Genomic DNA, 27,525 nt, shown 5'->3' with positions numbered 1-27,525 from the left:
GCCCTGGGACTTGGATTGCTTCAGATTGATTCAAGCGATTCCCACATGAGAGTTCACAATTTCTGCTTGAGACAGGCAAATAGCACGAGACCTCTCGAAATGCAGATCCAGAGCAGTAACCCAACGGAGGAACTCTGACATTGTATTACAGTCTCCTTGTTCAGTGCCTTCAGAAAATAAAAGCAAAGCTCTCCTGGGGTATTTAAGAATTGTACCTAAACATCCACTTATCATAATAGCAATTTCAGCTCCACAATTTGGCAGTGTCCTTAGGCACATTTCCCTGCAATAGGTCGTACGTGGCTGCACACAGGTGCTGGGCTGGCGTGGGAGCCTTTAAAAATAATGCCAAGGGTAGAAATTTTCAAAAGTAGCACTGGGGAGAAAGAAAAAGAAATTAAAAACAATAAAAAAAAAATCCTTCCCTTTAGGTTAGCGAGAAGATGTGCACTCAGAAACCCTCCGCTTCTGCATGTCACCCATTTCACAGCGCTGGAGACAGGCACAGCCGTGCTGCAACCCACCGGGGCCAGCCCCTACCCCAAACACACAGCGAGACCCCCGGGACCGTCCCCTCCCGCACGCACAGAGACTTGTAGCATGGCAGAGCTGCCGCACTAAGGCATGCGGTGCACGTACGCCACACTTCATCCATGGTGCAGCCAGCCTGGTGCAGACCAGCATCCATCCAGACACGCACGGCAAAAGCAAACAGAGCAGCTCAGCCTGTCCCTGTCACTGCAATTTGCTTCTCTCTAGCGGGGGGCAAGGCCCTCCCCTCTTGTGATGTTTCCAGCTGAGGAAAATAGCGTGTGCCAGCAATTAAGAGCTTTCTGAGCAGCTCGCGCGCTGATGCCGCCTGGTTTCCATGGAGGACGCACGGTGCGCCCAGGACCGCAGCAGCCTGGAGCGGTGCCGGTCCCCAGGGTTTCGCAGCAGGCACATGGCAGACGTTAATTGCTTCATGCTCCAGGGAACCTAAATCACTCGCAGCAGGAGGAGCGGGAAACCTGGCTCAGGAACACGGTGCTGGTGGCACCACGTCACAGGTCTCGCACCATGTCCCCGCACAACTCCGTCAACAAACCCCTGCCCAGCCTCCAGCATCCTGCCTTCCCCCACTTGTGGCTCTGCACAGACCAGCCGTGCCTGCTGGCCCCTCGGCTCGCTCAGGGCCCCGACTCCCCCAGCGCACCCTGACCCTCACAAACCACCCGTATTCCTCCGGCCGGGCACTGGGGCAGCTGCAGAGCTCCGCCGAGCTGCCTCCCCAGCGCTCCCACAGCAGCGTGACCCTGCCGAGGCACCCAGAGCTGCCCTGCTGCTGCTGGCGGAATCCCAGAATCCCAGACTGGCGGGGGCTGGAAGGGACCCCTGGAGCTCACCCCGTCCCACCCCTGCGTGAGCAGGCACCCCCAGAGCAGGGGCACAGGGCCGCGTCCAGGCGGGGGGTGAATGTCTCCAGGGAAGGGACCCCACAGCCCCTCTGGGCAGCCTGTGCCCCTGCTCTGGCACCCAAGAGACAGATTTGGAGATCGAATCTGGCTCCCAGCAGCTGGAATCAGACAGTGGCTGGGATACGCTGCTCTGGCAGGAGGGCAGCTCTGCCCCTCTTGCCCGCTGCTCCTGCCCCTGCAGCGCTGGGGAAGGCACGAGGCAGCTCAGCTCCCACCTGCACAAAGGTTTTCCCAAATCACTGCCTTCCTCTGCCCATCCTGCAGCTTTGCGATGCTCAGACTCTGGTCTGGGAAAACATATGAGGAAAGAAACGCTGCTCAAAATTTATTTACCACGTCTATTTGTTTTGACTAACCCAAACATAAGCCAAAGCCTCCCTCGGGGTCCCGCTGCGCACAGGAGCACGCCGGCACCTGCACCCACTGCTTAGCCAGCGTGGCCAGACCCCGAGAGCAGCACAGCCCCTCTGCCACGCCGAGCCTTCGTCTGCGGCTGCAAGAGCGAACACCCTGATGTCAGGATTTCCCCCAGGAAACGGGATTCCAACCCTCGGCCATCACAGCTCCGACAATTCACACGATCGTGCGGCCACAGCTACGAGTAACAGGTGGTTCTCTCCCCTTCCACATGCAATTGTCATTGGAAAAGAAGCCCTGCATTATGACAACTTGACAAATACAGGTTTTAACGGCCATATTATGTTCTCTTAGGGTTATTTTATAAGTCATCTTGCACCTGGTGTGAAATTAATTGCTTTTATTAAGCTCCCAGTGTCAGTGACAGAGGGTTTAACTGTTTCCACTGCAGCATATTTAAGGTGTGCAGAGAGCAACCGACCTGCACTGGAAAACAAATCCAGCGACCTTGCATGGGGCTGCCAGTTCCACCAGCAGCAGCGACCCAGCTGCGGATTTAAAGATGCGTCTCCAAAACAGCCGGTTTTGTGTATGGCATAAAGCAGCATGGGACTCCCGAGCCCCTCGTCCCTTACACGTCAGCTGTGGTACAAAAACCAAACCAGAAGTTACCACTTCCACAGCGCTAACATCTAATCGGGCCTGAAACGTAGCTAGGCCGGTTCTTACAACTGCTTTGATTTTAAAAGGAAAAGAGCGGCATGTTATGGGAGTAACTGGACCAAAACCGCAACAAAACACTGCCAGCGCTGCAAAAACGCTCTTCACTTCCACCCCAGGGACAGCACAGGAGCAATTCCCCGTACCAGCCTCTGCCAGCTCACCTTCCCCCTACACCCTTGGACTCAAGAGAAAGAAAGTTTTAATAATCTCTTTCTATGCAGCCGATGAGCACAGCACACACGACAGCGCCCGGATAAAGCCCAAGGGACGCGCTCCGGCCGTGGCCGAGCGGCGAGGCCACTGGAGCAGAGCTAACGCAGAGCCGAGCCGGCTGCCCTGCGGGACCCAGCGCGGTGCTGCCCCGGCTCCTGCAGCCATTTAGGGCTGGGGCAGCCCTGCGGGACCATAAAGGGCACCGGGGCTCCAAGGGCTCACCTCTTCACGCCGTTCATGGCAGCGGTGCTCAGGCAGAGCTATGCCACAAGCCCCCGGCAGCGGTGACTACACCATCCCCAGCCCCCTGCACGTCCCACGGTCAGAGACTCTGCTTTTCTGTTTTACAGACCAAAACCCGCCTGCGAGCGGGGCCTGAACCAGCCCAGCAGCACCAGCACCACGGCGGGGGCAGCCCTGGGAAGGGTGGCCATGGCCGGGAAAGGGAAGTGCTGCTCCTTCCGTCATGTACGATTAGATCAGCTACTTCTTGCTCTTCATGAATCTACCCAGACCTCTGGTTTTGCAAAGCTTCTGGTGCAGAACATGCAATTCTGGCTGAAGGAAGAAAAACAGAAGCTAGTAACCATAAACCGTTGCCACATTTCCTGTTGTACCAGGGCAGGATGAAAGAAGCTGTTAACAAAACAACAGCTCAGTGACTCTGCCTGGGCCTAAACCCTGGCAGTCACTGCTGGACCCGCGGCTCTCCCAGCTGGAAACTGGGAAAGGGCCACACCAGCCACCCTCGGGGCTGGCCTGGCCACGTGGTAGCACACCATGGTGTCTGCGTGCCGGCCTGCAAACCAGCACGTTCCCGTCGCCTCCGTCCCTCCACCCTCACGTGCAACTGGAAGGAAAGGAGCTGCCAGGGTGCTCCCACTCCCACCCTGTTAAAAACCTAACGCAGAACGTTGCATGGCCGCGGATGCCAGAGTTCAACCACCACCGTCAGCTTGCTGGCACCATTTTAATTCAGCCGGCAAGGGGTTTACCATTCCCTACAAAACTGCAGCACCCACGGGCTGCACGGGACCACCCCGGTCACGGTGGCCTGGAGCGCCCACAGCAGCACCAAGAGGCGAACCTGCGTCCTCCCCCTGCCCATCACAGCCTGCTGCGAACGGGCTCCTCTTCCATAACCCACATTATTTCTCAACTGTAAGAAACATCAATTGTAAGGAAGGACGTGAGCCTCATCTGGCACTTGGGCTAATGCTTGGCAGGACAAAAGCTGCCCAGAAAAAGTGCCCCAGGACGAGGCAGGCGGCCGCGACGCACAATGCCCTTCGCCTGGGGCTGGGACAGCTGCGGTCCCAGCGAGTTAGCCACACCGGCCTCCTCTTTGCAATCTACCACTCATCTAATGAGCCGTGAGCTTGTGACAGGCTATTACAGAGGTAAAAAACCCACGGGCCATCATGATTATGGTGACATACTCTCAAAAGAGCGATTTTAAGCCAAGAAAGGCAACAACAAAGCCTCTGCAACAGATTTTTCTATCTCTTTGCAAGGATGCCAGGAGAGACACACTCCACATCCAGCCGAAGAGCATCCTTCCTACAGCCTCTCACCTTGCAGAGGTCAACCCGCAGCTTAAAAACCTTTTTAAAGCAAGCAAAGGCAGCAGCTCTGCACCACACCGGACCTCTGTGCTGGGAATACCAGCTCTAGGTGGGAGCCGGGAGCTTTCCGGCACGGCTGCTGCAGTACAGAGGGGACGGTGCCCTCTCTCCTCAGCTCCCCGTCCCACCACAGCCCCAGTCAGCACCGAGGGGCAGGCGCGTGGTTACGGCTTGGATGCGCAGCTCAGGAGGTGGCAGACTGGCAGCTCACGAGCCGTGGCTTTGCTGGCCATAAAACCAGACATGGAAAGGCACCACACGTAGAAAGGCTGAGCATGCACTTCCACGGGGCACTCCTTGGAGCAAGGGCTGCCTCCCCGCAGCCACAAACCAGCCCCAGAGACACTATCCCTGCCCCCTCGCTCTCAGCCAATTTTCCTCACCAGCTATTTAGTTAATGAATTTTAAAAGCAGAACAGTGGAGATGGATTTGGCCCAACATCACCACATTCTTGGCAACAACTGTCTTATCTAGAGGCAGGTCCTCCCTGGCGTGCTTGGGCACAGGTCCATTGCCATTTACATCAGCAGCGCTGTGACAATTTGCATTCCCAAAAACGCAGCCCAAGCTCTCCCTTCGGCTCCCTGTTCAGATTGCAAGAGTATTTTGAAGACCTCTGCTAAAGGGATTTGAAGCCTCAGGGCATCAATCCTCAATTCTTCTGCTTGTTATGGAAAGATTTGTCTACAACATCAGAAAACAAAGCCTGGAGAAGCGGGTCTGAGCGCTGCTGGCCAGGGAGTCATGGTTCAGAGGAGCATCACCAGCTCATGCCCTACGACCACCATCACACTGCAGCACGGAGGACTGGGAGAGAAATGCGAACGCTTCCAATTTGAGCCAAAAACATGAGAACTGGCAGCTCAGAACTGTAAATCCAGCTGCAGCAGGGAGCGGTGACGGCTGGGGGGCAGCGGGGCTGGGGCAGCACCGCGCAGGCCCATCACAGTCACCAGAGAGCTGGGACACCTCTGCCCTTGCACAGCTCTCCATCACTGCCCAACACCCAGCGCCTCCCCCTTCACCACATGCTCCCATGGTTCGCAGCACCATGTGGGGAAAGGACTGACTGCTCGAGCCCGGATGGGTGTGGGGAAGAATCATACAAGAGATTTAAAAAAAAAAATTAAAATACATATTTCACTCCCTTTAAGAGAAGTTCAAATGAGACGCTGCAGCTTACTTTGGGGTTCAGTAGAAAAGGTAAGATAGGAGAGCATCTCTAGAGAAGGGGAGAAGGATCGTTGCTGCATTTCAGAGAGGTTAGAGGCAAGTGAAGATGGGCTCAGTGTTTTGATTGCCATGGAGATTTCACTTAGAAACCGTTTTTCCTGCCACATCCCTGCTCAGCAGCAAGAGCTGAGCAGGTCCCTCCAGGGAGCTCCATCTCACAGGGGGTCTGGGCTGGACGAGACCCCACGGGTGCCTGACCACGGAATGGTCTTTTTGCAGAGACCAGCCTGGTGAGACCCCGGCCCAGATCAGGGAGGCTGGGTGGGTCAGAGGGACCCACTGATCCTCAGGAGCAGATATCTGGGAACTGATCGCAGCCTCGCAGGACCCAGAGAAGCCTCTTTCCCCCAGGAGAGGGGCCCCAGGGCCACTCCTGCACCCCAGGCTGTGCTGGATCCCCTACAGACCCGCCTCCACTCTGGAAATCACTCCATGCTCTGACAATCCTTTGGCAGGCAGAGACAACGGGCCAAGGACAGGACCCTGCGCCGCTCCCTCGGCTCCGGCTCCTCTGCGTTGCACCGAGCGCGGCGCCAGGCAGGGCGATGCCCCCTTTGCCCACCCAGCACAGGCAACGCAAACATCTGCTGGTTACCTGCAACCCACGCACCGGCACAGACGCTGCACCCAATGGCAGCCAACTCTGGCACTGCGGGGTCTCTCCAGGGCTGGACGGGATGCTGGAGATCACCTCATCCAGCCCCAGCTTGGGTTTCGAGCACCGCCCGGGATGCAGCCCCCGTGGCGGGCACCACTGCGCGCTGCCGCCACGGAGGGCTGGAAGAGGCGCAGGAAACAGACACAGGGCCAAAACCACGACTGCCGTGTCCTCTGACTCTTGCTCAAGCTTACGTAGCTCCACATCAGCCACCCCCTCCAGAGCCCCGCCCCCGGTCTCTGCTCTGAGCCCCAGAGCCGCCGGCACATGGTAGCGCAGCAACACCGCCCCTGCACCCCGCCGCAAACACCTCCGCGACGTCGCAGCCTCCCTCCTCTTCAGCAAAGGCTTCTGCCTGCTGGGTTACCCCAGCGCACATTCAGGGACCCCTGCCTGGCCCCATCGCCCCCACCCCTGCATCCCACCCTGGGTGAAACTGCATTCTGTCCCTCTTGCGTTCCCTACCCTTGGTCAGAAACTTGCCCCTTTCTCCTCTGATCCGGCTCTCCCAGCAGCCACTGACGCAGGACTCGAAGCACGGTTTTGCAGAGTTTTAAGCAGTCACACTTCAGGCAGAAGCCACTGAAGCCATTCAGCTGAAGAGTCACGAAAATGCCAAGTAATAGATCTCTGGGGATGAGGTCACATCTGAGATCTAAAACAGTTCTTTGCTAATGAAGAGCGATTGCACTGATGGTTCTGAAGATAAAATTACAAAATTCCTAGAAAGAGGCACTTCAGACTAATACAGTTATTTCAATCAGAAAAATCATTTCTCTAATCACAGTGATCAAGTTCCACTCTTTTGTTTTTTAACGGTGGGAGGCCTGTCTGCCTCCTCCTACCCCACATACAACACATTTTCTCTACAGAGATTGCTTCCCAGGTCTTTTAAGGCATGCCTCCCTAAGTTATCCGTATTTAGCTTATCCCTGCCCAGGACAGGGCATGCCCACGGGCCGGTGGCTGCCGTTGCTGCAGCGCTGACCACGCTGTGCATCAGGTCAGGAATCCTTCCTGGGCATCTGAGGATGGACAAATGTTGCTGTTCCCGAACACACTCAGCAGGTTAACTCACTTTTGGGTCCAAGCTAATGTTTTTTGCCCATTGCTGGGAGCAGGTGGTGAAAAGCAATGCTGCTGCCACACGCAGCTCCTGCAGTGGTGGAAGTGTTCCGCATTCAATAACATCACTCCAGAGAAGATGCCAAGTGGAAAAAGTGGGGACAGGGAGTGAAGCGAAACCCAAGGGAGATGCCCACCTTGGGGCTGCGCCTGTTCCTGTCCCTCTGCTTTGCTGGCTGCTCCCCAGGCACACACTCTCCTTGCCACCCTCCACCCACTGTCCAGGCTGGCCTCACCAGACCACCACCACCTCCTCCTCCTCCTCGCCATGCTCCAGGGACAGCTCCATCCAGAGCTGAGGTCCAGCCTCATGCTCCCGCAGGACCTGCACCACCAACAACCCCCCAGCATGCCATGAACCCCCCCAAAATCTTCTTCCACCAAGGCCCGAGGATGGTTTCCACCTCCAGCCGGAGAAATGCAAGGACCCACCTCCACACACAGACCCATTACGCAACATCATTTGCTTGAGCAGCAAATTTTGTGTGTGTGTGTTTTTTTTTCATGCACAGGAACCATTTCCTCCCTGTAACACCAAACCCCCAAAACGCTCCATCTTCTTCAGCAGCAGCGAGGTCTGCCACCCACGCCGGCCGCATCCAGGCGAGGAGCTGGGCGAAAAGGGGCTGCAGCAGCCCCCGACCCCTCTGCGAGGGAGAGCTCCCGAGCATGAACGTGATCAGGCTGATTTCAAAAGGTAGCTGAGGATCTGCAGTGCCCTGGCTCAAAAAGAACAGCGTTAAACCGGCGCAGGGTGCAGCACCTATTGCACTAACACCGTGATCTTTTACATCTCCTACACAAATGAATCATCAAATGACATTTGAAAACCAGCAGTACGTGTCGGTTAATCATAGCGGGAGGGAGCTGCTGGCTAGCAGGGAATATCCCACGTTAAACCCAAGGGAGCATTTCTTCAAATAAATCAAAATAAAATTATCATTTGATTTAAACTCTCCCCCAGATCAAGACCCCCCCCAAGGAGAACAGCCCAGGTTGCCAGGAGAGCCCTCCCAACTCTACGCTGCAGAAAGCTGAACCCCAAAGCACCTGCTGAGGATTGCAGCTCAGCAGCCTCGGGTGTGCAAATATAGCAAAGCCTGGACAGGAGCACGTCAGTGCTGATGGTTTACAGGGGAATTTTTAAGTGAAAAAGCTGCTCCCCAGGCCAGATCTCATCTCTCGGTGCCACAGGGCTCTTGTTCCTGAGCAAAACCCCCACTTCCGCAGCAGCGCCTTCTCCTTTTATGCTCAGTTCTGGTTGGGGCCCCAAAGTTTGATGGGGATGTTCTTTTTTTTTTTTCAAAATAAACACTTAAAAAACACGAAACAGCCTTGTCAGTGTTACTGATACAGAAATCTCATCCAGCCAAGCGCTCTCTCCTTCTCCGAGGCAGGTACACATGCACCCAAGAGCCCAGAAAAGGACCAGATTCATCACTGTGTTAATAAGTTCACAGATCAATTTAGTCCTGTAACTTTCCCACCTCACAGGTGCAATTTCCACCAATGGCGCATATTTTGCCAGGCAAAACCACAGGTCCCTGGCTGGGAGCCTGACCAGCGGCTGGCAGGGTCACTGCCTGCCCCCCTAAAGCAGTAAAACACACATTTGGAGTCGGCTCCTCCACCATGGATCCCCCGGGAAGGGGCCAACCCGGCACGCAAAACGTTGAGACATGGCTGAAAAAAAAATCTGCAGCAGTGCAGACCCCCTGCACCGGAGCAGGGAGCCTGCAAGAGGCAGACAGAGCCCTCCTCCCCACCAGCAGCTCTGCCCTGACTCCAGCTGCAAGCTAATTTTGGCAGCACCTGCAGCCAAACGTGCAGGAACACCGACATCTCCCCTCGCCAGCAAACCCACCCCCACTCCCGACCAGCACAGCCCTTCTCACTAGTTTTTAAGCTGTTACCTTGGCAGGGACCTTGTTCGGGGTGCTCCGAAAGAAAGAGGTTTTTGCTGTGAAAAAGCAATCCTCGAGGTCTTCATCCAAGCTACAGTACCCGCTGCTCATGCTGCTGCCGATGGTCATCGAAACCCAGCAGAGGCGAGATGCCGAGCGTGCGCGGGGCTCGCCGGGGGGCTCTGGGGGCCGGCGACCATCAGCCGTCCCCACTCCGGCTCCCGTGCCAGCAGCAAGCCTGCTCTCACATCCTCAGCTCGCCGGCGCTTATCTGCAACAGCTCCTTCTGCTCATCCTCCAGAGCCAGTGGAGCTATTTCTCTTTAACAGGCAGCCGTGCCGGGTAACCCTTCCCTCTCCTCCTCCACCCGCCTCCCTGCGCAGCAGCGCTGGGGCAGCATGGAAAGGGCAGAGCTGCGAGTTTGCTCCGGCTCTTGGCGCCCGGCTTCGCTCACCACCCGTGGCGTGGTCCCCTGGGCGCCCGCGCAGCATCGCCTCCCCTTCCTGCGCTCCTCTCACACCGCGCAGCCCTGCCACTTCCTCTTGCAAAATTTCTCACCCCGCTGCACGCCGGGGCCGAGGTGCTGGGCTTGGCCCTGGGCACTGCCCGGACCCTGGGTACCCCCAGCACCTCCTTTGCTGCCCAAAATATATCACCACGGCAGGCTGGCTTCTTGCTCCTTCCCCGTTAGCGCATCCTTGAGAGCTGCGTTGCATCTGCTGTCTTAGGGAAGCAAGCCCGGGCGGGACTGAGCCCGACTGCGCTGCCAGAAGGTGATGGGGAAGGGGACAGGCTGGTGAGGATGTGGCCTGGGACCCTCCTCAGGAGCGCTGGGACCCCTGGTCACCACCCTCCGGGAGGCAGTGGGTGCATCTCAGCTCCTCAGCTAATTTTAGAGTGGTGGGAGCGATTTCAGCAGCGCTGGCTGCCGGCTTAGGCAGCTTCAGCTGCAGCCTAGAAAAACGCCATCGAGCTCCTTGGTCCTGTTTGCAAGAAGCACTCTCTCCAGACTGATTAAAATGCTGTGCTGGCCTTGGAAAGAGCCTCCAAGCAACAGCATCATTGCTCTTCCACTCTCCCCCTGCAGCCCTGCTGAAACCCAGCCCGGCCCAGCACAGACCCACCACCAGATCTGCCTCCTCTGTCCCCCTCTCCCCTGGCCCCTCCAGAGCCACCAGCATCCCACTGACACCCTGCATTTCACCCAGCAGCTTTTAAAGCAGCTGTGACCTTCCTCCTCGTTGAAGATCACAGGTGTTTCTTGGAAAGCCGGGCGGGGGGAGGGCTCTGCTCCCCACAGGCTATCATCCTGCCCCAGCAGAGGCTCCTGCGAGGGGCTGTGCATCCATGGGGATGCAGCACATCCCGGCACGGGCTCTCCCCACCCACCTGGAAACAGGCATGTATTCAGGAGCAGGTTGACGGGACTAAAAAAAGCCCGACATAGTCTTAAAAAGGACTCTGCTTAGGCAATGCGGTATTAATGTACATAATTTTCCACCATATTTCAGTAAAGAAAGAGGGAACAAGGCCTGAGAGTATCGTGCCACTGAATAAATCCTTTCTATGCCCACACCTGAAATACTTCACACAGGACCCGGCCACGCCATCCAAGAAAGAATATAGAATGGCAAGAGGTACCGCGAAGGGCAGGGCAGGCCAGAGGTACGGGAAGGTTTCCATGCCTGGAGCCAGCCTGGATCTGGAAAGGAAGGACTGGAGAGAATCTAGATGTGACGAGAGCCACGAAATCGCAGATGTTCGCACGAAGAGTGCCGTAAGTTTAACACCATGCTTTTCCAGGCCACGCACGATCAGATTTGCAGAACTCAGCACTAGGTGCTCTGGCGGTGGATGTACAAAGTCAGACTCACCAGAAAGAGCTCACTGATAGTTATTACAAGCGATGGTTCGGATGCAAGGCCATGGGGCGCCCACGGCGCTGCTCGCAGGGGGGCCACAGCAGCAGCACACCGTCCTCACCCTGATGTTTCTGGTCTCTCCTTCAACACCCACCAGCCGAGCAGAGAGGAGGCACCGCTGTGCCCTGATGGCTGTTCTTAAATTACCTCCTTCTGGTCCTTTTCAAGGCACAACTCTCACCATCGCTAAGTGCTATTTTTACGCCAGGCGGGTGAGCGCGGGGAGCTGGCAATAGCCTTGTCTCTAGTCCCCAGCTTTACCTCCAGGAGGACCATCAGCAAACCCCTCCTGTAAACTGGGGCTATCACTCGCTCCGTCAGGTCTCAGGGCTTCTTCGACTGGTCCAAAAGGGCTCCAAGACCTTTGCACAAGCTACCATCCGTGCCTGAAAACCTCTTCCCCTCTTGACAGGTTGCAGATGGTGTTTCATACCCTTCCATCTGTATCTGTTAGTTGAAGGACTTAAATTGCTACAAGCCTTCGATAGCTCTGTACCCCACAGCCAGCAGCATCCCGTGAATACAAAACGGGATGTCAATGTAAAGATTAGCGGGAGGACATAACATCTGCATCTCAAAGAGGAAGGCAAGAATCCAAATGGCATATTTACAAAGCAACTTGTAACAGCGCAAATAAATAAGCTGTCCTCTTAGCAGCGCGCGTACTTCTGCAGCGGCACAAACCTCCTCAGCTTCACAAAGTTATATTTAGAAGGGAAAGAGGCTTAATTGAGCATGTGCATCACGAGCAGAAAGTGAGCATTAGGCCAATGAGTGGCACTGGCATCGAGTCTTCACGGAAGCCTTATTCCTCGGCATTTTGCAGTGGAAACAGGGTGCAGCCAGCTTTGCAGTGCCCCATGTGAAGCTGGATGCGCTCCCACTGCTTTGCTCCACGGGCTTCTCCAAGGAGCCCTCACTTTTCCATTGAGGTCCACCTGCTTGGGAGATCAGCTCCATTAAAAAAAAAACCAAACAAGCAAAAAACCCAAGTAATTTTGACCTACCGGTTCAGCACCAGCTCCAGTTAATAGTTACCTGCGCAACAGCCCCCAGAGAACCCACCCACCAGTGACCTGCACCACATCACAGGTGGGAAGTGCACGTCCAGCTCCGCCGAAACCAGGGGCCAAACTCCTGGTGCTGCTGAGACCAGTGGAGGCTTCTGTCAGCTTCAGCGGAGTCTGGATTTCGCCCAGGGAGGCTAATCTGGGACCCAAATGTAATGTACTCTTAAGTACTTTGCTGGATCAAGGCCCAAATTATTAACGCCTGGTATTACATGGTAACAGTACTTAACTATGTGATATTTAAGTAGCTATTTCTCTGGTGCTTTTAGTTTACTTACAGTTGATAATACTATTTAATGACTTCCAACTATGCCAGCTATTAATTGAAGTTTCTTGCGTTTTCAGCGTGCAATCCCCTCCGCCCAGTTCATTCAGGCACCCTGTGAGTCCCTTTCCGGAATACTGACACTGTTTTCCCTCCATCCTTCTTTTAAGCAGCAAAACCTACTTGGCCAACAGAAACACACCAGGAGCATGGCTGTGTAGTCAGCTTTACGGGCTCAGATAAACTTGAAGATTATTTCCCCTCCCCGATTATCCATTATCCACAAACGAGAACAGAGCTTTACTGCAGTGATTTACCCTCATTCACCCTCAAACCAGCCCATGCACCTCCCAGCCCCCCGAGCCTTGCAGCCTTTCCCAACAAGACAACTCTAGACAGGGCTTTACTGGGCCGAGGGTTCAGAGGTGTAACCCCCAACCAGGACCTCGAGATCGGTTTATGAATTTCTGTTTGCTGCTGTAATCGGTGAGACTTTTGTTTCCTTGGCACAAAATGCCTCCCCCTCCCTGGGATCACACCAGAGACACGTCAGAGTGATGAATTGCCACGAAGCGCAGGCTCCGTGTTTATTATTAGGACCATCAATAACCCTCGGCTGCTGTTATCGCTCTGAAGAAGAAACAAGCCTTTCTAGTTTTTCTGAAAATCACGCTTTTTCTCGTGCTGCTGGGGGAAGCCCAACGCCGTCTGAAGGAGAGGTAAACACACACGTATCTGGCTTCACACCCTTATTCAAATACCTCAAGGCTCAGTGGAGAGTCCATTCAAAGTCCCTTTGTAACGTGTAACTTAAAAGATAAATCTCATCTAACTTCAGGTTCCCTCCTGTCCATTGTCTGAGCAGCAACCGCCCGGCCACGTGCCCGTGTGGCCGAGCTCTGCACACCTTGCACAGCAAAGAGCAGATGACAACCAAACCCCACCGCTAACTCCTCGCACGCCCCACAGAAACCCCACATCTTCTTTGAAAAGGCGCACGTTTCCATTTCCAGTTCTGCACGAGCGCATCCAGGTCCTCCACAAAGAGGAATATAAAGGCATGGCTATAATGAAGGAGAGAATACAGTTTTTAAGAAGCATATAGATATTGAAAAGGCTCTGTGCAAGTCAAATCCACTTCAGGCAGGTTCCTAAGCAATGTTTTAAGCTTCCAGCCTAAGCTCTCTTATATCTCAACTTGCGCGGCACCATCCGGTCTCGCTGCACCATCGCACGCGCTGCAGCCTGTCCCAGCAGACACCCACACCGGCTCGGAGGCCACCGCCGGCATCACAGACACCACGGGACCCTCGGCGGGATTAAGCACACAGCTAAGCCTTCCGGGGCGGCCCTGGGGCTTACCGCACATCCCTAATACGGATTGAAGAGTCTCGATCCCCTGGGACTATCAAAACTCTTAAATCAAGGCTATTAAGCCAGAGCTTCTTGCAAAATCCATGCTCGCGCTCTGGCACGTTGCAGGAGAAATGCACTTTTGCTGCTCCTTTCCAAGCACTTTGCACCCAGTGCTGGGATGCTACTTAATGCCGGTATTGACCCTCCCTCGCAGGCACCTGGACACAGCTGGGCTGCAGCACAGGTGCCGACATCCCCGGAGAGCACCGCTCCTCTCCCGCTCTGCTCCAGGCATCCTGGCCAACAGCAGTGTTTTATGCACCTACGGAGCTCTGCGTATGCATTTACGGCAAGGGGATGCCCACGTGCACAACCTCCATCACACCAGATTGCACCCCCCAAGCGGGGCATATAGGCGAGACGTACACAGTCTATAGGCAACTCATTAGTGGGCACCGGCAGGGCCTGCGGGACCGACAGGCTGCCCTCTCTGACAAGACCTCCCACTTGTAAAAACCTTTGGGAGCAAGAAAACAGGTCTCTGAAGGAGACAAAAGTTGACACCCCCCCCCGGAGCCCCCTCCCCGGCGTACCTGGCTGCAGGGCGGCAGGAGGGTGCTCTCGGGCGAGAGCTGGCTCTGACACTGGCCCGGCCGGCGGCAGTCCAGCTGGATGAGGCTGCGGCACTCCTGGTGGCACGTGTATCTGCAGTCTGCACGGGGGAGAAACGAGACAGTGAGGCACCCGAGACCCGCAGCCTCCTGTCGAGGAGCAGCGGGGGAGCCCCGGGAAGGGATCAGACTCCTGCCGGAGGGCAGACCGATGCTCGTGGGCACCGGCACGGCCAGAGCTGCCAGCCAAGCACGTGTCCCCATTCGGGCACCCTCCTGCAGGTGGGGAGAGGTACCAGAATATCTCAGCCAGCGCAAAAATTGTTCCCAAACCCTCTTCGTGGGGAAACCTCTGTTTCTTGCTATGATGCTGCAGCATGGGCAGCGTTCCTGCCTTTGCCCTGATCTGCTGGCACCTTAATATACCCAGTAAGGAACATGCTCAGGTCCCACCAAACCCCATGGCATGCCGCTCCCCAGCTCTCCCCTCCATCTCCAAGGAGGAGATGTCACCTGCAGAGCACCTGCAGCAAAAGCTTGGCCACTTCATGAGTAAAGGATGCTTCATCTGCTGACACCAGGAGGGAAAAAACATCTTTGTATTAGACAAACTATGTAAGATCACTAGATACGAACGCTTCAAGGGCCAGTTACAGTGACTGAGGCACGGATCAACCATCAGACTGCCAAAAAGCCACTCCTGGAGAGGGTACGGGCACTCCTGGGCCCCGGGGAAGGCTGTGACCTTCCGTCCCCCGCGCACACCCTGCCCAGGAGCAATGAGGCACCTACGTAGTGTGTTTTCTTTGGATGCTGACCCATCCTGCTGTAAGACATTAACTAGTTCAAGGTAGGAATTGCACAGATGGCTCTGCAGAGCCCAGGTTTAACCTCTTTAGGCACAGGGTCCCGCTCGCCCACGGCTGCCGAGGGGCAGCGTTCAGCACAGCCAGCTCCATCTACCAGACACGGCGGTTATCCCATATTCGCGGTTATCGCTCCCCCAGCCCCTTCCCTCAAAGCCCTGACTTCTCCAAACCCTCCTGACTGCAGCTAACAGCCTCCTTCCGCTTTAACAGCCCTTCTGATCCTTTAAATTTTAACTGTTGTACAAACAGCATTAAATTTACCTTTTTACACTACCTACAATTCCAGAGTGGTCACTGACCTGGAATAAAAAATCTATTCTAAAACCAAGACAAGAGAACTCACTCAACAGAAGGAGATGGGACTGAGTGCCTGGCCCTGCACCACCCCTGCTACCCCGCTCCAAGCTGGCAAGCTTCTATTTTAAATACTCTTCATTTTTTTTTCCCTCCTTTTTTCTTTTGCTTTAGCATTTGGGTCATTGGTTTTGACTCTCTGGGGCTCACAGGAAAGCAAAGGAGTATCCCGTGTTTGCTCTGGAAGCGGTGATTTCTGCTCAGCCCTGCTGAATGCTCGCACACGGGAATGCCTGAGAATGAATGAGAGGAGCTGAACCACTGCTGGGAGCTGGTGCCTGAGGGGGGAAACATCAATCTCAGGGGAAACAGGGAAACCATTTATCATTTAACATTCATCTGGCATGAGCTGTCTGTCATTCTCCTATTCCGAGTCAGTTGTCTCAAGTAAGCCTGGGGGAATGCAGGGAGACTTGCCTTTTCTTTTTTTTAATTAGAGATAAGCTGCACAGTTACATGGTAATTTAATGCATGACCTTTTGAGCAACTGGAACAGCCTTTTAACGGGGGACATTCACCAAGTCTTTGCTGCAGGTGCCAATTTGAGAATGCTCCAGTTGCAGGTTCACCGGAGCATCTGGCGCCAGCGGAGAGTCCCTCCTGCCTATTTGGTCCAGGATTTTCAGATTTGGGCAGCTGCCTCCGGCTCCCCTGGATCGCACCTGCCGGGGCGGGAAGGCTCGAGCACCTCGGGTGAAGGAGGTGCATGGTAAGAGGTCTGAAATACATAATACAGACCGCAGACATTACAGCTCCCAATCACACCCCCGGATCAGGCCCATTATGGCCAGGCATTTCTTTACGGGATTAAAGTATGACACCTCCTTAGTCACCATCACCTATTAACAGGCCTAATCACTCAGTATCCGGCAGGGAACACTAATTTTAGAAACCCAGCACAGCTTTAGGAAGCAGCCACGTGACTGGTTTGCCAAGAGGAGCAAGATGCCTCCCACTTAGGCTTAGAGATAATTTCCATTCAAGTCAAACAAAGCAACACTTGGAAATGTAGTTTCTTAAAAAAAAAATATTATCACAATCTTGTGAGAAACTTTGATGGCTGAAAGGAATTTCCCTTTCTCCACAGATAAAGTTTCTTAGGGGGATAAAGTTGGATAGAGCAAACCAGTCCAATACAGATGCCCATCCAGATGCCTAAATATAGGACTGCAGTCATCCTGCCCACCCCCAGGCTCCTACTCCCACCTCCCGAATACCGCAGATGCTGTGGGGAGTCTTTCAATCCCACCCATGTGCAACTTCCAGATCTGTAGGTTCGGGAGGCAAAAGGAGAAGGCGCAGGTCGGTGGCAGAGTGCCCAGATCCTGGCCCCAGCCATGACAGAGGCGCCAAGAACCTGACCCCAGCCAGGTTCTCACCTAAAGAAAAACACCCTGCCACCCCAAAGCAACACCGCACTGGAGACCGGAGCTGATTGCCCCCAAAATTAGGATGGAAAAGGTCAAAAGTGTCCCAACGCTTCCCCTGTGATGCTCTTAAACTCTTAAACTCTTGATTTCTGGCCAAAGTTTCTGGTTCCTGCAGTGGTTCTGGGTGACTGCTCTGCCCTGGTGAAAACATCCCCCCCTGCTGCCCCCCACCGCAGGGCTGCCAGCCCTGGCACACACAGGACCGCAGACCCCTGCTGTTGAGAGGACATGCTTGAAACAAGCTACAAAGGAACCTTGTGTGGTGTTAAAATGAACCATAAAATTGCAGTAGTTATCTTAAAGCTCCAGTTCCTGGTTTGTTAAGTATCCTGCTATTCATTTAAAAAAAAAGAAAAGGAAAAAAAAGAAAGAAAAAGTTAAAAAAAAGGCAAATCAGAAATGCTCCCAATATCAGCAAAGTGAAGGAGAACCTTTGAAGCGTGACCCAGCTGCCATGGGAAGGCTCAGAGCCACCAAAGAAAGAAAACTAAAACGTCATGAATTTCGGAAGCGGTGCGAGACGCCGCAGGTGTTTGAGCACTGGAAGTGGGAAACGCTGAAGAACGGAGGTTTCTTCCAGCTCTGGAATCCTTCAGCCAGCTCAGGCACACCTTGAAATGTGGGCTACGCGTGAGGTTTGATTTTGCAAGCCGTGCTGCTTCTGCCCTCGCTCGGCGGAGACGCCTGACGTCACTCGGGGTGACCTCAGGGACGGCTGCAGGATGTGGCCCTGCGCCCTCACGAGAGCTGGCAGGCGTCTCCTCCTGCCACCAGGCACAGGGCAGGACCCGCGGCATCGCCACCAGCTCCAGCCTTCACAGAGCAAAGGCAGGGAAGGGTCTTAGTCTTCCTGCAAAGCGCTTTCTGCCATCCCCACCCCAGCCCCACCTCTGCCTCAAGCCTGCAGCTCTGGAGGTCTCCGCAGTTCTAGGGCTAAATCAGGTGGTTTGGGTTTAGTTTGTTTGCAAACACTGGTGAAACCCAAAGGTGGTTTTCTGTTTGTTCGGAGCAGACAAGACCCCCCTGGCGACAACCCCCCTCAGAGGTCCCTGCGCCACGGCAGGGTCTGGGGCGCAATCCCAGCTGCCAGGGTGATGCTCCTGAGCATCACTTACTAAAAGGCAAATTTTCCTTTCGAGTGGCACGTGGGGCAGCACCGACAGCCCAAGCTGTGCTCTGCTGCGATGCCCTCGCAAGAGCGGGGCCGCAGAAGGAGCCGGAGCAGAAGTTGAAGCCGCCCGGTGCCACCGGCACGGCGGCAGGAGAGCGTGCCAGCCCCGTGCCTGCCCCGCTCCCTGCCGGGCAGGGTCCCGTGCAGCCGTGCTCTGCAGCACGGACCGGGCAGCGCTGCAGGAATCCCCTTACTCCTAATTAGCAGCAGAAAGCCTGTGCACAGCAGCAGCCGGCAAATATGCCCAAACGCACCGATTTACACCACCACCTACCTCTAACCAGCAAGACCTCCCTGCTCCGCCTCCTCAGCAGCTGGAGTCCCTCAGACCAAGACTTTGACTTGGGAAAATGCCTGAATATTTTGCGTATTCTCTTTGTTACAAGCCCAAAGCAAGCGGCTGCCCCGGCTTTCCCGTCTGTCATCCTTGCAAGAGGAGATCAATAGCTTCCCGGGCACACGGAGCCAGGCGGGCAGCTCTTCAACGCCGAACGCCGCCGACATGCAACGTGCATCGGTGCAAGTTACGTCTGCTTCCACAGGAGACCTTCCCCACCCCCTGCCCCGAGATAAAACAGTGACATTGTCCATTTGCAATCTGCTGCAATTTGACTGATTTCTTTCTTTTTTTTTTTTTTGAGCAATGAGTCAACACACAGCTCAGAGCTTGTGCATCTCTGGGCTTGTCCTGTTAGCCATGGAAAACTTTCTATTTCTGGGGCTTTTTGCTTGATAAGATAAAACAACCCAACGGAAGAGATTAGGGAGAGAAAGCACAGGACCCAGCCGTACGCTGGGAGGGCTCTTTCCAATACCCTCTCTTCACTTCGCTGCTTTTTCCCTACAGTCATCTAAAGTTTAAGAAAAAAGTCCCTGATGTTTGATTAAACATCAGGGATGTTAATAGAGATTAACTCTATTTAGAGATTAACTCTATTTATAATACCGATTTAACCTCTGCAGGGTTTTAGATCAATACTACAGTCCTTTCACAGCATCCATCAGTTACAGCTATCCCGAGTGTCAAATGATGGGGTGGGACACGAACATCAGCTTAACGGCACGCTTGAAATCTGCCACTTTGTACCCTCTATGTCATGCCTGTCCCCTCTCTGCTCAGGGCTCCTCTCACAAACAGACCGGGCTTCCAGCACCCTGCACAACACATTCTTGCTTTTATACAGGGACTAACAAAGACAAGATTTAACTAGTCCTAAAAATCACACCAAGCAGCATAAGCAATGAGTTAACACAGGGGACTTTCTTATTCACCCCTTGCCGTCCCAACACCTCGACAGCACCTCCTGAGCTACGCGCATCCCTTCTTCCCACACCAAGACCAGCAAACTCAGCTAAACTGGGCCAGGGACGAAGCAGGGGGAGAAAAGACACAGCCCAAAAACTAACCGGTGAAGTGTGAGCTGGAGCCTTGGCTGTTACGTCTCTCCATAAATCCTTCCCAAGGCACCGGACTGGACTGCAGCAAGAAACACGTCCCTGAAGAGCCGAGCTACTCCAGCAGCCTGCCACAGGGCTCTGGGCAGGTCACCGTCCCTCCCCACACCTCCATCTCCCGAGCAAACACCCTGCTTCAGGGAGCCTCAGCGGGCGGGATGCACCCCAGCACCCCACCCTGTCCTCACCCGACCTCAGCAGCGCCTGCCTGGCCAGCACCATCCCAACCTGCCCGAGTCACCTGGGAGCAGCAGAAGCCTCAGGAATCCATCTAGACCAGCTAAATAGGACAGAAATGCAATGTGCTGCGGGTCCTATGAACTGTTAGCAATTGTTATCTACAGTGGCAAGGCCAGAGACACAACAGAGCGTGGGAGGAGGTCTTGGAAGAACATGAAAAACCACCGTGTCCCACAGAGCGCCACTGGTGTGAGCGGAGCCTCAGCCCGGAGAGGCTGGGCGCTGCTGTTTAAGAGCATCCACACCTGCTAAAGAATTCAGTATCTTAAGCAAATATCTACTTGAGAACCAGTAATATTAGAATTGTAGTTTGCTCTACAAGCTAGAAAGAAGAATGGTGCGTGTTTAATCAACTCCCTCCTTAAAGAAATAGGTCCTGATTCAGCACAGTACTTGAACACAGAATTAACAGTCTGAGAGATAAGGGCAGCTTCAGACCAGAGGCATAAACCCAGACAGATGCTGAAGTGCTGTGCTAAACCAGGTCTATGTCGCAAGACCTACAGATCAAAATCTGACTTCAGGTACAGCTGCATTTGCCACCGAGATCACCAGGTGCTGGATGTTGCTCCGAGGTTCTCCTCGAGGCAGCGCCTCACAGCCAGCCTTCCCGGCAGGGAAGCAGAGTGATTTTCTTACAAAGAAGCACTTCAGCCAACACCATCCTATTTCAGTAACACTGTGGTCATCAGAGCCAAGACCCACCAGGCCGACTGGGAGGGCATCCAATTCCAGCTGCCAGCGGCTCTGCTGGAGAGGCCACAGCTCCCACAGGGAAACAAACAGAAACTGTTCGTGGTCACTGCACGTGCAATAGATGCATCCGGCTTAACCCACCTGGGCCAAAGAAACAACTCCATGGGACTTCATCAACACGACCCAGGAAATACGTGGGCGGTAAATCATGGCCCCAGCTGCCAGGACGAGAGAGGCCACGGCCCGGGGGAGCCCCGCCGGCACAGACACGGCGCTGGTGCACGCCTGGGGTAAGCGCCCCGGCCAAACCAGAGGACGGAGCAAGGTGAAGGAGCGGGCGCGCTGCTGAGCGATTGCTGCGATGGGTCTTACTGCCAGTTTTGCCAACGGCTGCAGCACCAGAAACAGGAGTTTCGTATCGGCACCTGTATCATGAGGATGAGAAAGTGCTCAAAGAAGAACTGGCCCATCTCTGGGTGCACTGGGATGGAAAGGGAGCAAAGCAGCCGACCCACGCACAGGTCAGGCTCTCACATAATTTTTCTGCCTTAAGCCACAAGATCCCCAGTTGCCAGTGACCAGCCCACTCCACGCAGTGCAGGGGGGCCCTGAGTCACCAGCATGATGCTGCCAGGAAAAAAAAGAAAAAAAAAGGCACTGTAATCCTGAGACTGCACCAAGAGAGGTGCTGAGAGCCAGGAAAGCACTCGAGCCATCGGCCAAAGCCCGACCCATCGCTGCCCTGCCCGCGTGCTGCTCCCACCGGCATCCGCCCAAACCCTTCCCACCAGGAAGCTGCCCCAGTGCAGAGCTCACAGCCTGGTTTCTCTGCTGTCCCCACTCCAAAGCGAAATAAAACACGCTGAAGGCTTTGAAGCTGCGTTAGTCACCGCTGCGTTCAGATGACTGCACTCTGCCCCACCAGAACAAACACCACAAAAGCCCACAGCGAAGATGCACCTCTACAACCTGCCCATCCAGCCCCTTCTCCCCAGCTACAGCAGCCTCTTCTCTCAGGAGAAGCTGCCGGCAGCAGGACACATTTACACTCTACAGTGACATTTTTCTTTTAACATTCACTCAGGCTTCGATAGGCACCAGCAGAACAAAGGCACATATGTTAGGAGATATTCAAGACACAGAGTATAATGGCACAGCTACTCATCAAGCCCAATTGCATCCACTTTGAGACTGAAAACAAGTATTTTTAACGAATGCCAGCAGGACGGCCTGGGGTCCACCACCGCCAGGCTCCCACCTCCCCATCCCTTCGCTTTGATGCCAATGGGAACAGCAGTGTTTTATGTCTGCCACGCACAGGACCGACATAGATGCTCCCAATAAAGGCAGTGAAAAGGCTCCCAATGTCTCAGACAATATCTGCATCAGCCCCACATGCAGCACCCATGGGTAGGACTTGAGCTAAAACCTCAGTAGGAGCCTGTCTGCCACCTCCAGAGCCGGGAGACTGATCCAGGACAGCCTAAACCCACCAGATGCCCAAGGAAAGCTGCCCAAGGGGATCATTTCCCTGATTCCGAGCCTTGCTAAGTCTCTGACCCCTGGCTGGAAGAGGAACTGCCGAGCACGCATCCCACGTTAGCTTTGGGAAGACAGCTCCACGCCGCTTGAGAAAGGGGAAATGGAGCCGAGGGGATTTCAGTGTGCTGCTGGTTAGCATAAAAACCATGCGGCCAAAACCCCCTCCTCGCTCAGCAGCGGGGCCGCCTCCCCCTGCCCCTTCCCTTTGTCCAGGGCAGACCCAGACCTCTGTAATTCAAGTTCTCAATGCTGCAGACAGCGCTTCCCCCCTTGCTGGGGCCAGGCACCCTCCCACGCGGGATGCCGTGCCCATGGCACGGGCAGGAAGGGACACAGACTGTTTGGGGAGGGAGGAGGAATAAATACTGCTTTCACGTTTTACTAAAGACGACCAAATCTGATGTAAATAAAAATAGGCCAGAACCGTACAAATGAAAACCTGAGTATCCTCAGGCTGTGGGTGAAAAGCAAAGCAGCAGCAACCCTGCATCAAAAGAAAAATAAATATTCACCAAGGGAGGACAGCACACCCCGTCTGCAGCTCTCGGGCATTTTTAAAAGGATGCACTATTGGGATGACAGGGAATGCAGATGATGTTATGAGCATCTCCACTGAGGTTTCCCTCCCCCCCAGCCTGGTTTTTTGGGGAATTTTAGAGGCAGAACTACTCCCACAGCCTGAATAATTCTCCTCGGAAATGAAAAGGGAAATAGGGTTACTTAAGATTTGTTTCAATATAACTATGGAAAAAATCCTGCCATAGGAGAAGTCCCTCAAAACAACTATTTATAGTATTTGCAACACCACAAAATTCTGTGAATTATTACTTCAGATCAGGATTTGAAAACACACAGCCCATTACCTCACCTGAGCCCCATGACAGCTCTGCAGGATGGCTGGTGAGAGACAACTGCCCAACAATGTTTGTTTTGCTTCAAATAAACCCACGCTGTTTCTTTAAGCACGTTCATTCACACATTTGCCAGCCCCAGGGAATATACCAGCCCTCGCCAGGTTTTGAGGGAGTTCATCAGCATCAGCAGCTGAAAGCAAAGGTACACAGCGGCAAAACGTATTTCCACCACCCTCTTCCGAACAACGCATCATGCAGCAAGTTCACCAGCCCCGGCGTATTCCTGCGTCGCGTTGTGCGGGCCGCGCGGTGACGGCTGGGTTACATTTAATTAACAGCAGTCAGTGCTAAAGCCTTAATGCGATGCAGCAGGGCCATATGGCGCGACTGTCTCTCCCAGTTGCCCTTCATTTCCAAACGGCACCAGGAGGCATGTGGAAGAGCCCTGCTCACACCGCTCTATGCAAATCACCGCTAGAAACATTTAATTGATTCATAATTTAAGGAAAGCCAAGTGTAAGAACCAGAACGGGCTGAGTGAGGGACTAATTGCCCCGGCGAGGCTGGTGTTAGAGCACGTGCCTGGCATAACCCCCCCCAAACAAACCAGCAAATGAGCAATGAAGCCTCCTCCGGAGCTGCCAGCTGGGCAGCCAGCCTGGGGTGGGATGCAGCTCATCCCTCGCCCCAAATAAATACCCACCCCCCACACCAACGCTGAGGGCCCCCTCACCCCACACGCCCCTGCCTGGGTACAGCAGTCCCATGGGCACAAGCCTGGGGTGAACAGCATTGGCGTTACCAGCTTCTGCCAAAATCAAGCAGCTCAGCTGACCCCGACCGGCAAACGTTCGATTCGCCCAAGACAGCTCGACAGCTGCATCCCAAAAGACAGGTTTCCAGCCCGCAAAAGGAGACCTGCTGACAGGCCAAGCTGGGAGGGAGCCGTTTCCCTGTCAGCAGCCAGCGCAGCACACGCTACCGCGTTATCCGCGGCACGGGTTCACTCAACCCTCCTCTGCCCCGGCACGCCACAGCCTCCTCGTTTCCCCACTCGCACCACCACGGCTGCAACGGCTAACGCAGGTCGTGCCTTTCCGAGGACCACGCAAACACCCCGCGGCACAGGAGCAGCACCCCAGGGACACGGGACGTGGAGCTGCCCGGCCCCAGCTGGGTCACCTCCATCACCCCCTCGGGTCCCCTCCCACACGATGGAAAGATTAATCTCTCCCGCAGAACGCAAGCACAAACAGAGCATGAGTCTGACATGAGGAAGGCGCATCTTGGCGACTCACTGGCATGAGCGCTCTTACCTGGGGAGTTCAGGCAAAGCACGGTGTCTGACAAGCTCACTATTTCTAGAGGGGTTTATACCTCGCTGTAAAGCTTTATGAAGACGAATTCCTCCTGCTCACTGAGCTCTGCCGCCCAGCGCTGATGCCAACCCCTTCGCAACCCTGCCGATTAGCCGATAATCTCTTTCCCAAAAAAAACCTTCATTTTCCAAATCCGCCCGGCAGCACCCCACCGCACCCGTGCCCCACGCCCGTGCCCGGGGACGGCGGCCCCTTCGCGGAGAGACCTCGGCCAGGTCCCCACCTCCCTCCAGCTCCCGGAGCGCAGCACCGCGGGGCGCCGGGGACCACCCCCCTCCCAGGGAAGCTCGGTGCGGGGCCCTCCCCGCAAGCCTTGCGGGTCCCCGCGGCACCTGCAGAGGGGTCTGGGGGCCCGGATCCGGGGCGAAGGGGAGGGAGAGGGTTCGGCGCTGCTGCTGCGGGTGGAAGAGCCCGGGCAGGAGTGCGGGTGCGGGACGGCAGCGGGGGAGCAGGGCTGCAGCGCGAGATGAAGCGCCCGGGCAGAGAGGTGCGGGCAGGGCAGGGGTGCGGGAGAGCAGGGGTGCGGGCAGGGCGCGGGCAGCACTCACAGTCGCAGCGCAGGGCGCGCTCCCGCACCGCCTCCCCGCAAAGGTCGCACCAGCCCCGGCGCGGGGTGCGGAGGGCGAAGCGGTGCCCGCGGCCGCGCTCCGCCGGTTCCCGCGGGACCGCGAAGATGCTCCGCACGTCGGGGAGCAGCCGCGGGGCTCCGCCGCGCCGCCGCAGCCGCCGCGCCGCCCTGGCCCCGCCGGGGCTCCCCGGGGACCGGCCGCCCATGGGCTCCGGGGGGGCGGCGGGGCCGCCCGGGCACGGCGTGGGGGGCGGCAGCGGGCGGGGGGACGGCCCCACGGGCGGCCGCGCCATGGGCTCGCAGCGCCGGGCGGGCGTGGGGCAGCGCAGGCGCTTTGCACTGGCCCGGCGGGGGGGGAGGAGACACGGCGGGGGGGTGGGGGCGGGAGGACCGGGACCGGCCCTACGGGGCACCCTCCCGTGGAACCCCCACCCACCCCCCGGAGGACCGACGCTCGGGTCCCCTCCCCGCGGGACCGATCAGGGTTGGACACCCCGTGCGATCCTTCCTTGGGGAAACTCTCCTCTCCGTGGGATTCCCCTCCCCGCGCCGTGGGATCTCCCCGCAATACCATCCGCCGTGGGAATCCCCCCCTCCCGCCTCTCCGTGGGACCTTTCCCCACGGGACACTACCCCCCCCCGCCCCGGTGGGTCCTGGGCTGCCGGGGAGGGAGCGCGTACATCCCCCCCCCCCCCCCCGTCGGGGTCCCGCGGCGTGGGTTTCTCCAACCCCCGCTGCTTGAGAGCAGCCTCAGCCCACGCCGGGCTCTGCCCCACGGGAGCTGTCAGACCACACGTGGGACGTTACACTGCAAAAACAGGCCGGTGCAAACCCTCTCCCGGCCCCACGCGTGTGCGTGGAACAGGCTGTAAGGGCAGCTGGGGCAAACTGGCTTTCCCCACTGCAGCGACAGCAGGGCTCCAGAGCGACGCTGAAGGCAGCGAGCCAGAGCAACCATCTCCCCCAGATGAGGCTCTTGTGGTTGTGGGAAAAGCAAAAGGGAAAATACTATGGCCAGATTTTGAACTGGCTCTGGCGCTGCAGCTCCAAGGACACATGTGCCTCGCTAGCCGGCTTGCGAACGTCTCCCCTGGGCGAAGGAGGGGTGCACAAAGGGGGTGGCTGGACCAGGCGCTGCATGGTCCTCTGCCACTCCGACAGTCTGATCGCTAAGCGACTCCCTCCTCCTTTGAGCACAAGGGCTGGGTACCACACACGGTGCGAGGGTTCCCCCGTCACCATAACACCTGGCTGGAGGCCAGGGAGCTGCTGCCCTTTTCCCCTGATGCCGGCTGGAGCCCAGCGCACAGAGAGGGTGACACGGTCACCCCGAGTCATGCAGGACGTGAGCCACAGGGCAGCTGGCTGGGCTTGCGGTACCCAGGCTGCAGGCTAGCCGTCTAACCCACACCATCCCTTCTCTGCCGCTCTCGGTTGTACTGGTTTGAAATACGTAACTCGGGCAGAATCTCTCCTGAATTTCCTTGGTGTGCGTGAGAGCAGCCGGGTGAACAGGCAGCAGTGCTGGGCTGTGTGAATCCCGGCCTCTGGGCTCACGGGAAGCCAAATTTGATGTCTCTTGTGAATTCCTGAGGACAGGATAAGCCAAGGATATCTAAATCCTTTTCAAGGATTTTAATTTGAAAGATGGATTAGAACACTGTCTCTGAGTTACAAAAAGACTAGTGTCACAAGCAGTCACTGCTAAGAGCTTCAAACCAAAGGAGCAATAATGCAGCTTGAAAAATTCTAGTTTTGTTTCGTGCTAAGTAGTGAGATTAATTTTTGGAAGGTCTTTTTCTTCCCCATTCAGGATCCGGATTCACTTTCATGTGTCCTCTGCTTCTGCCTGAGAACAGCAGCAGATTTAGTCCTGGGTAAATTGTTTCCCGGTCTTGGTATTTTACCCTGTGTTCTTCCCAGACCATTAGCAGTATAAGGAATCACCTGCAAGAAAGCAAATGACCTTTCTGAGGGAAAAGCCCTGCCTGGCACCTGGCTGGGAACCTCTCAAAACCATTGTGGGTGTCTGCAGTTCCAGCACCATCCTGGGGAACGGTTTCAGTCTCAGTTTTGCAGCGTCAGGGTGGAGGGGGCAGGACGGGATCCCCCGCCGCTCGCAGAGGGCTTTGGTTTGCCTTGCCCCCGAGGAAATCCCCGGTGCCTGGGAGCCGAGCAGCCACAGTGGGGGTGCATGCACAGCCTGGGTGCAGCCTGCAGACAACTTCCCCCAGGAGTCGCTCCAGCGGAGGCTGACATCCCCAGGGAGGGTTGTCCCCAACGCCGGAGGACCCTGTGCCCATGGGACACACGCATTGTCCCCTTCTTGCTGGCAGCTGACGTGGCGGTGCCAGGGCTGGCTGGGGCAGCTGCAGACCTCAGCTTCTAGCACAAATAAATGTAGTGTCTTCGGTCAACATAGGAAGCTTTGGCCCATACCTGCACA

The 27,525-nt window shown here is 55.8% G+C and overlaps 1 protein-coding gene across 4 annotated transcripts in view; it reads right to left on the bottom strand.

The window, feature by feature from the left end:
* The window catches only part of RASSF5 (Ras association domain family member 5), a 35,222-nt gene extending 9,835 nt beyond the window's left edge, over positions 1–25,387 (bottom strand). The window contains exons 1-2 of one of the 4 annotated variants that reach the window (XM_064471889.1): positions 25,059–25,387; positions 14,503–14,621 (exon numbers count right to left, since the gene is read on the bottom strand). In XM_064471889.1, the coding sequence (XP_064327959.1) occupies positions 14,503–14,621; positions 25,059–25,371 (432 nt within the window). In that variant the 5' untranslated portion in view covers positions 25,372–25,387. Of the gene's footprint in view, positions 1–9,305; positions 9,759–14,502; positions 14,622–15,156; positions 15,309–18,618; positions 18,770–25,058 lie in introns of those variants that run through there. The other 3 variants (XM_064471890.1, XM_064471892.1, XM_064471891.1) reach the window with 3 other exon arrangements.
* Between the last annotated feature and the right edge of the window lie 2,138 nt (positions 25,388–27,525).

The sequence above is a fragment of the Phalacrocorax carbo genome, chromosome 23 (assembly GCF_963921805.1).
Source record: "Phalacrocorax carbo chromosome 23, bPhaCar2.1, whole genome shotgun sequence".
Lineage (NCBI taxonomy): Eukaryota > Metazoa > Chordata > Aves > Suliformes > Phalacrocoracidae > Phalacrocorax > Phalacrocorax carbo.
Note: the sequence above shows the minus strand (reverse complement) of the source record. Positions and strands in the feature narration are given on the sequence as shown.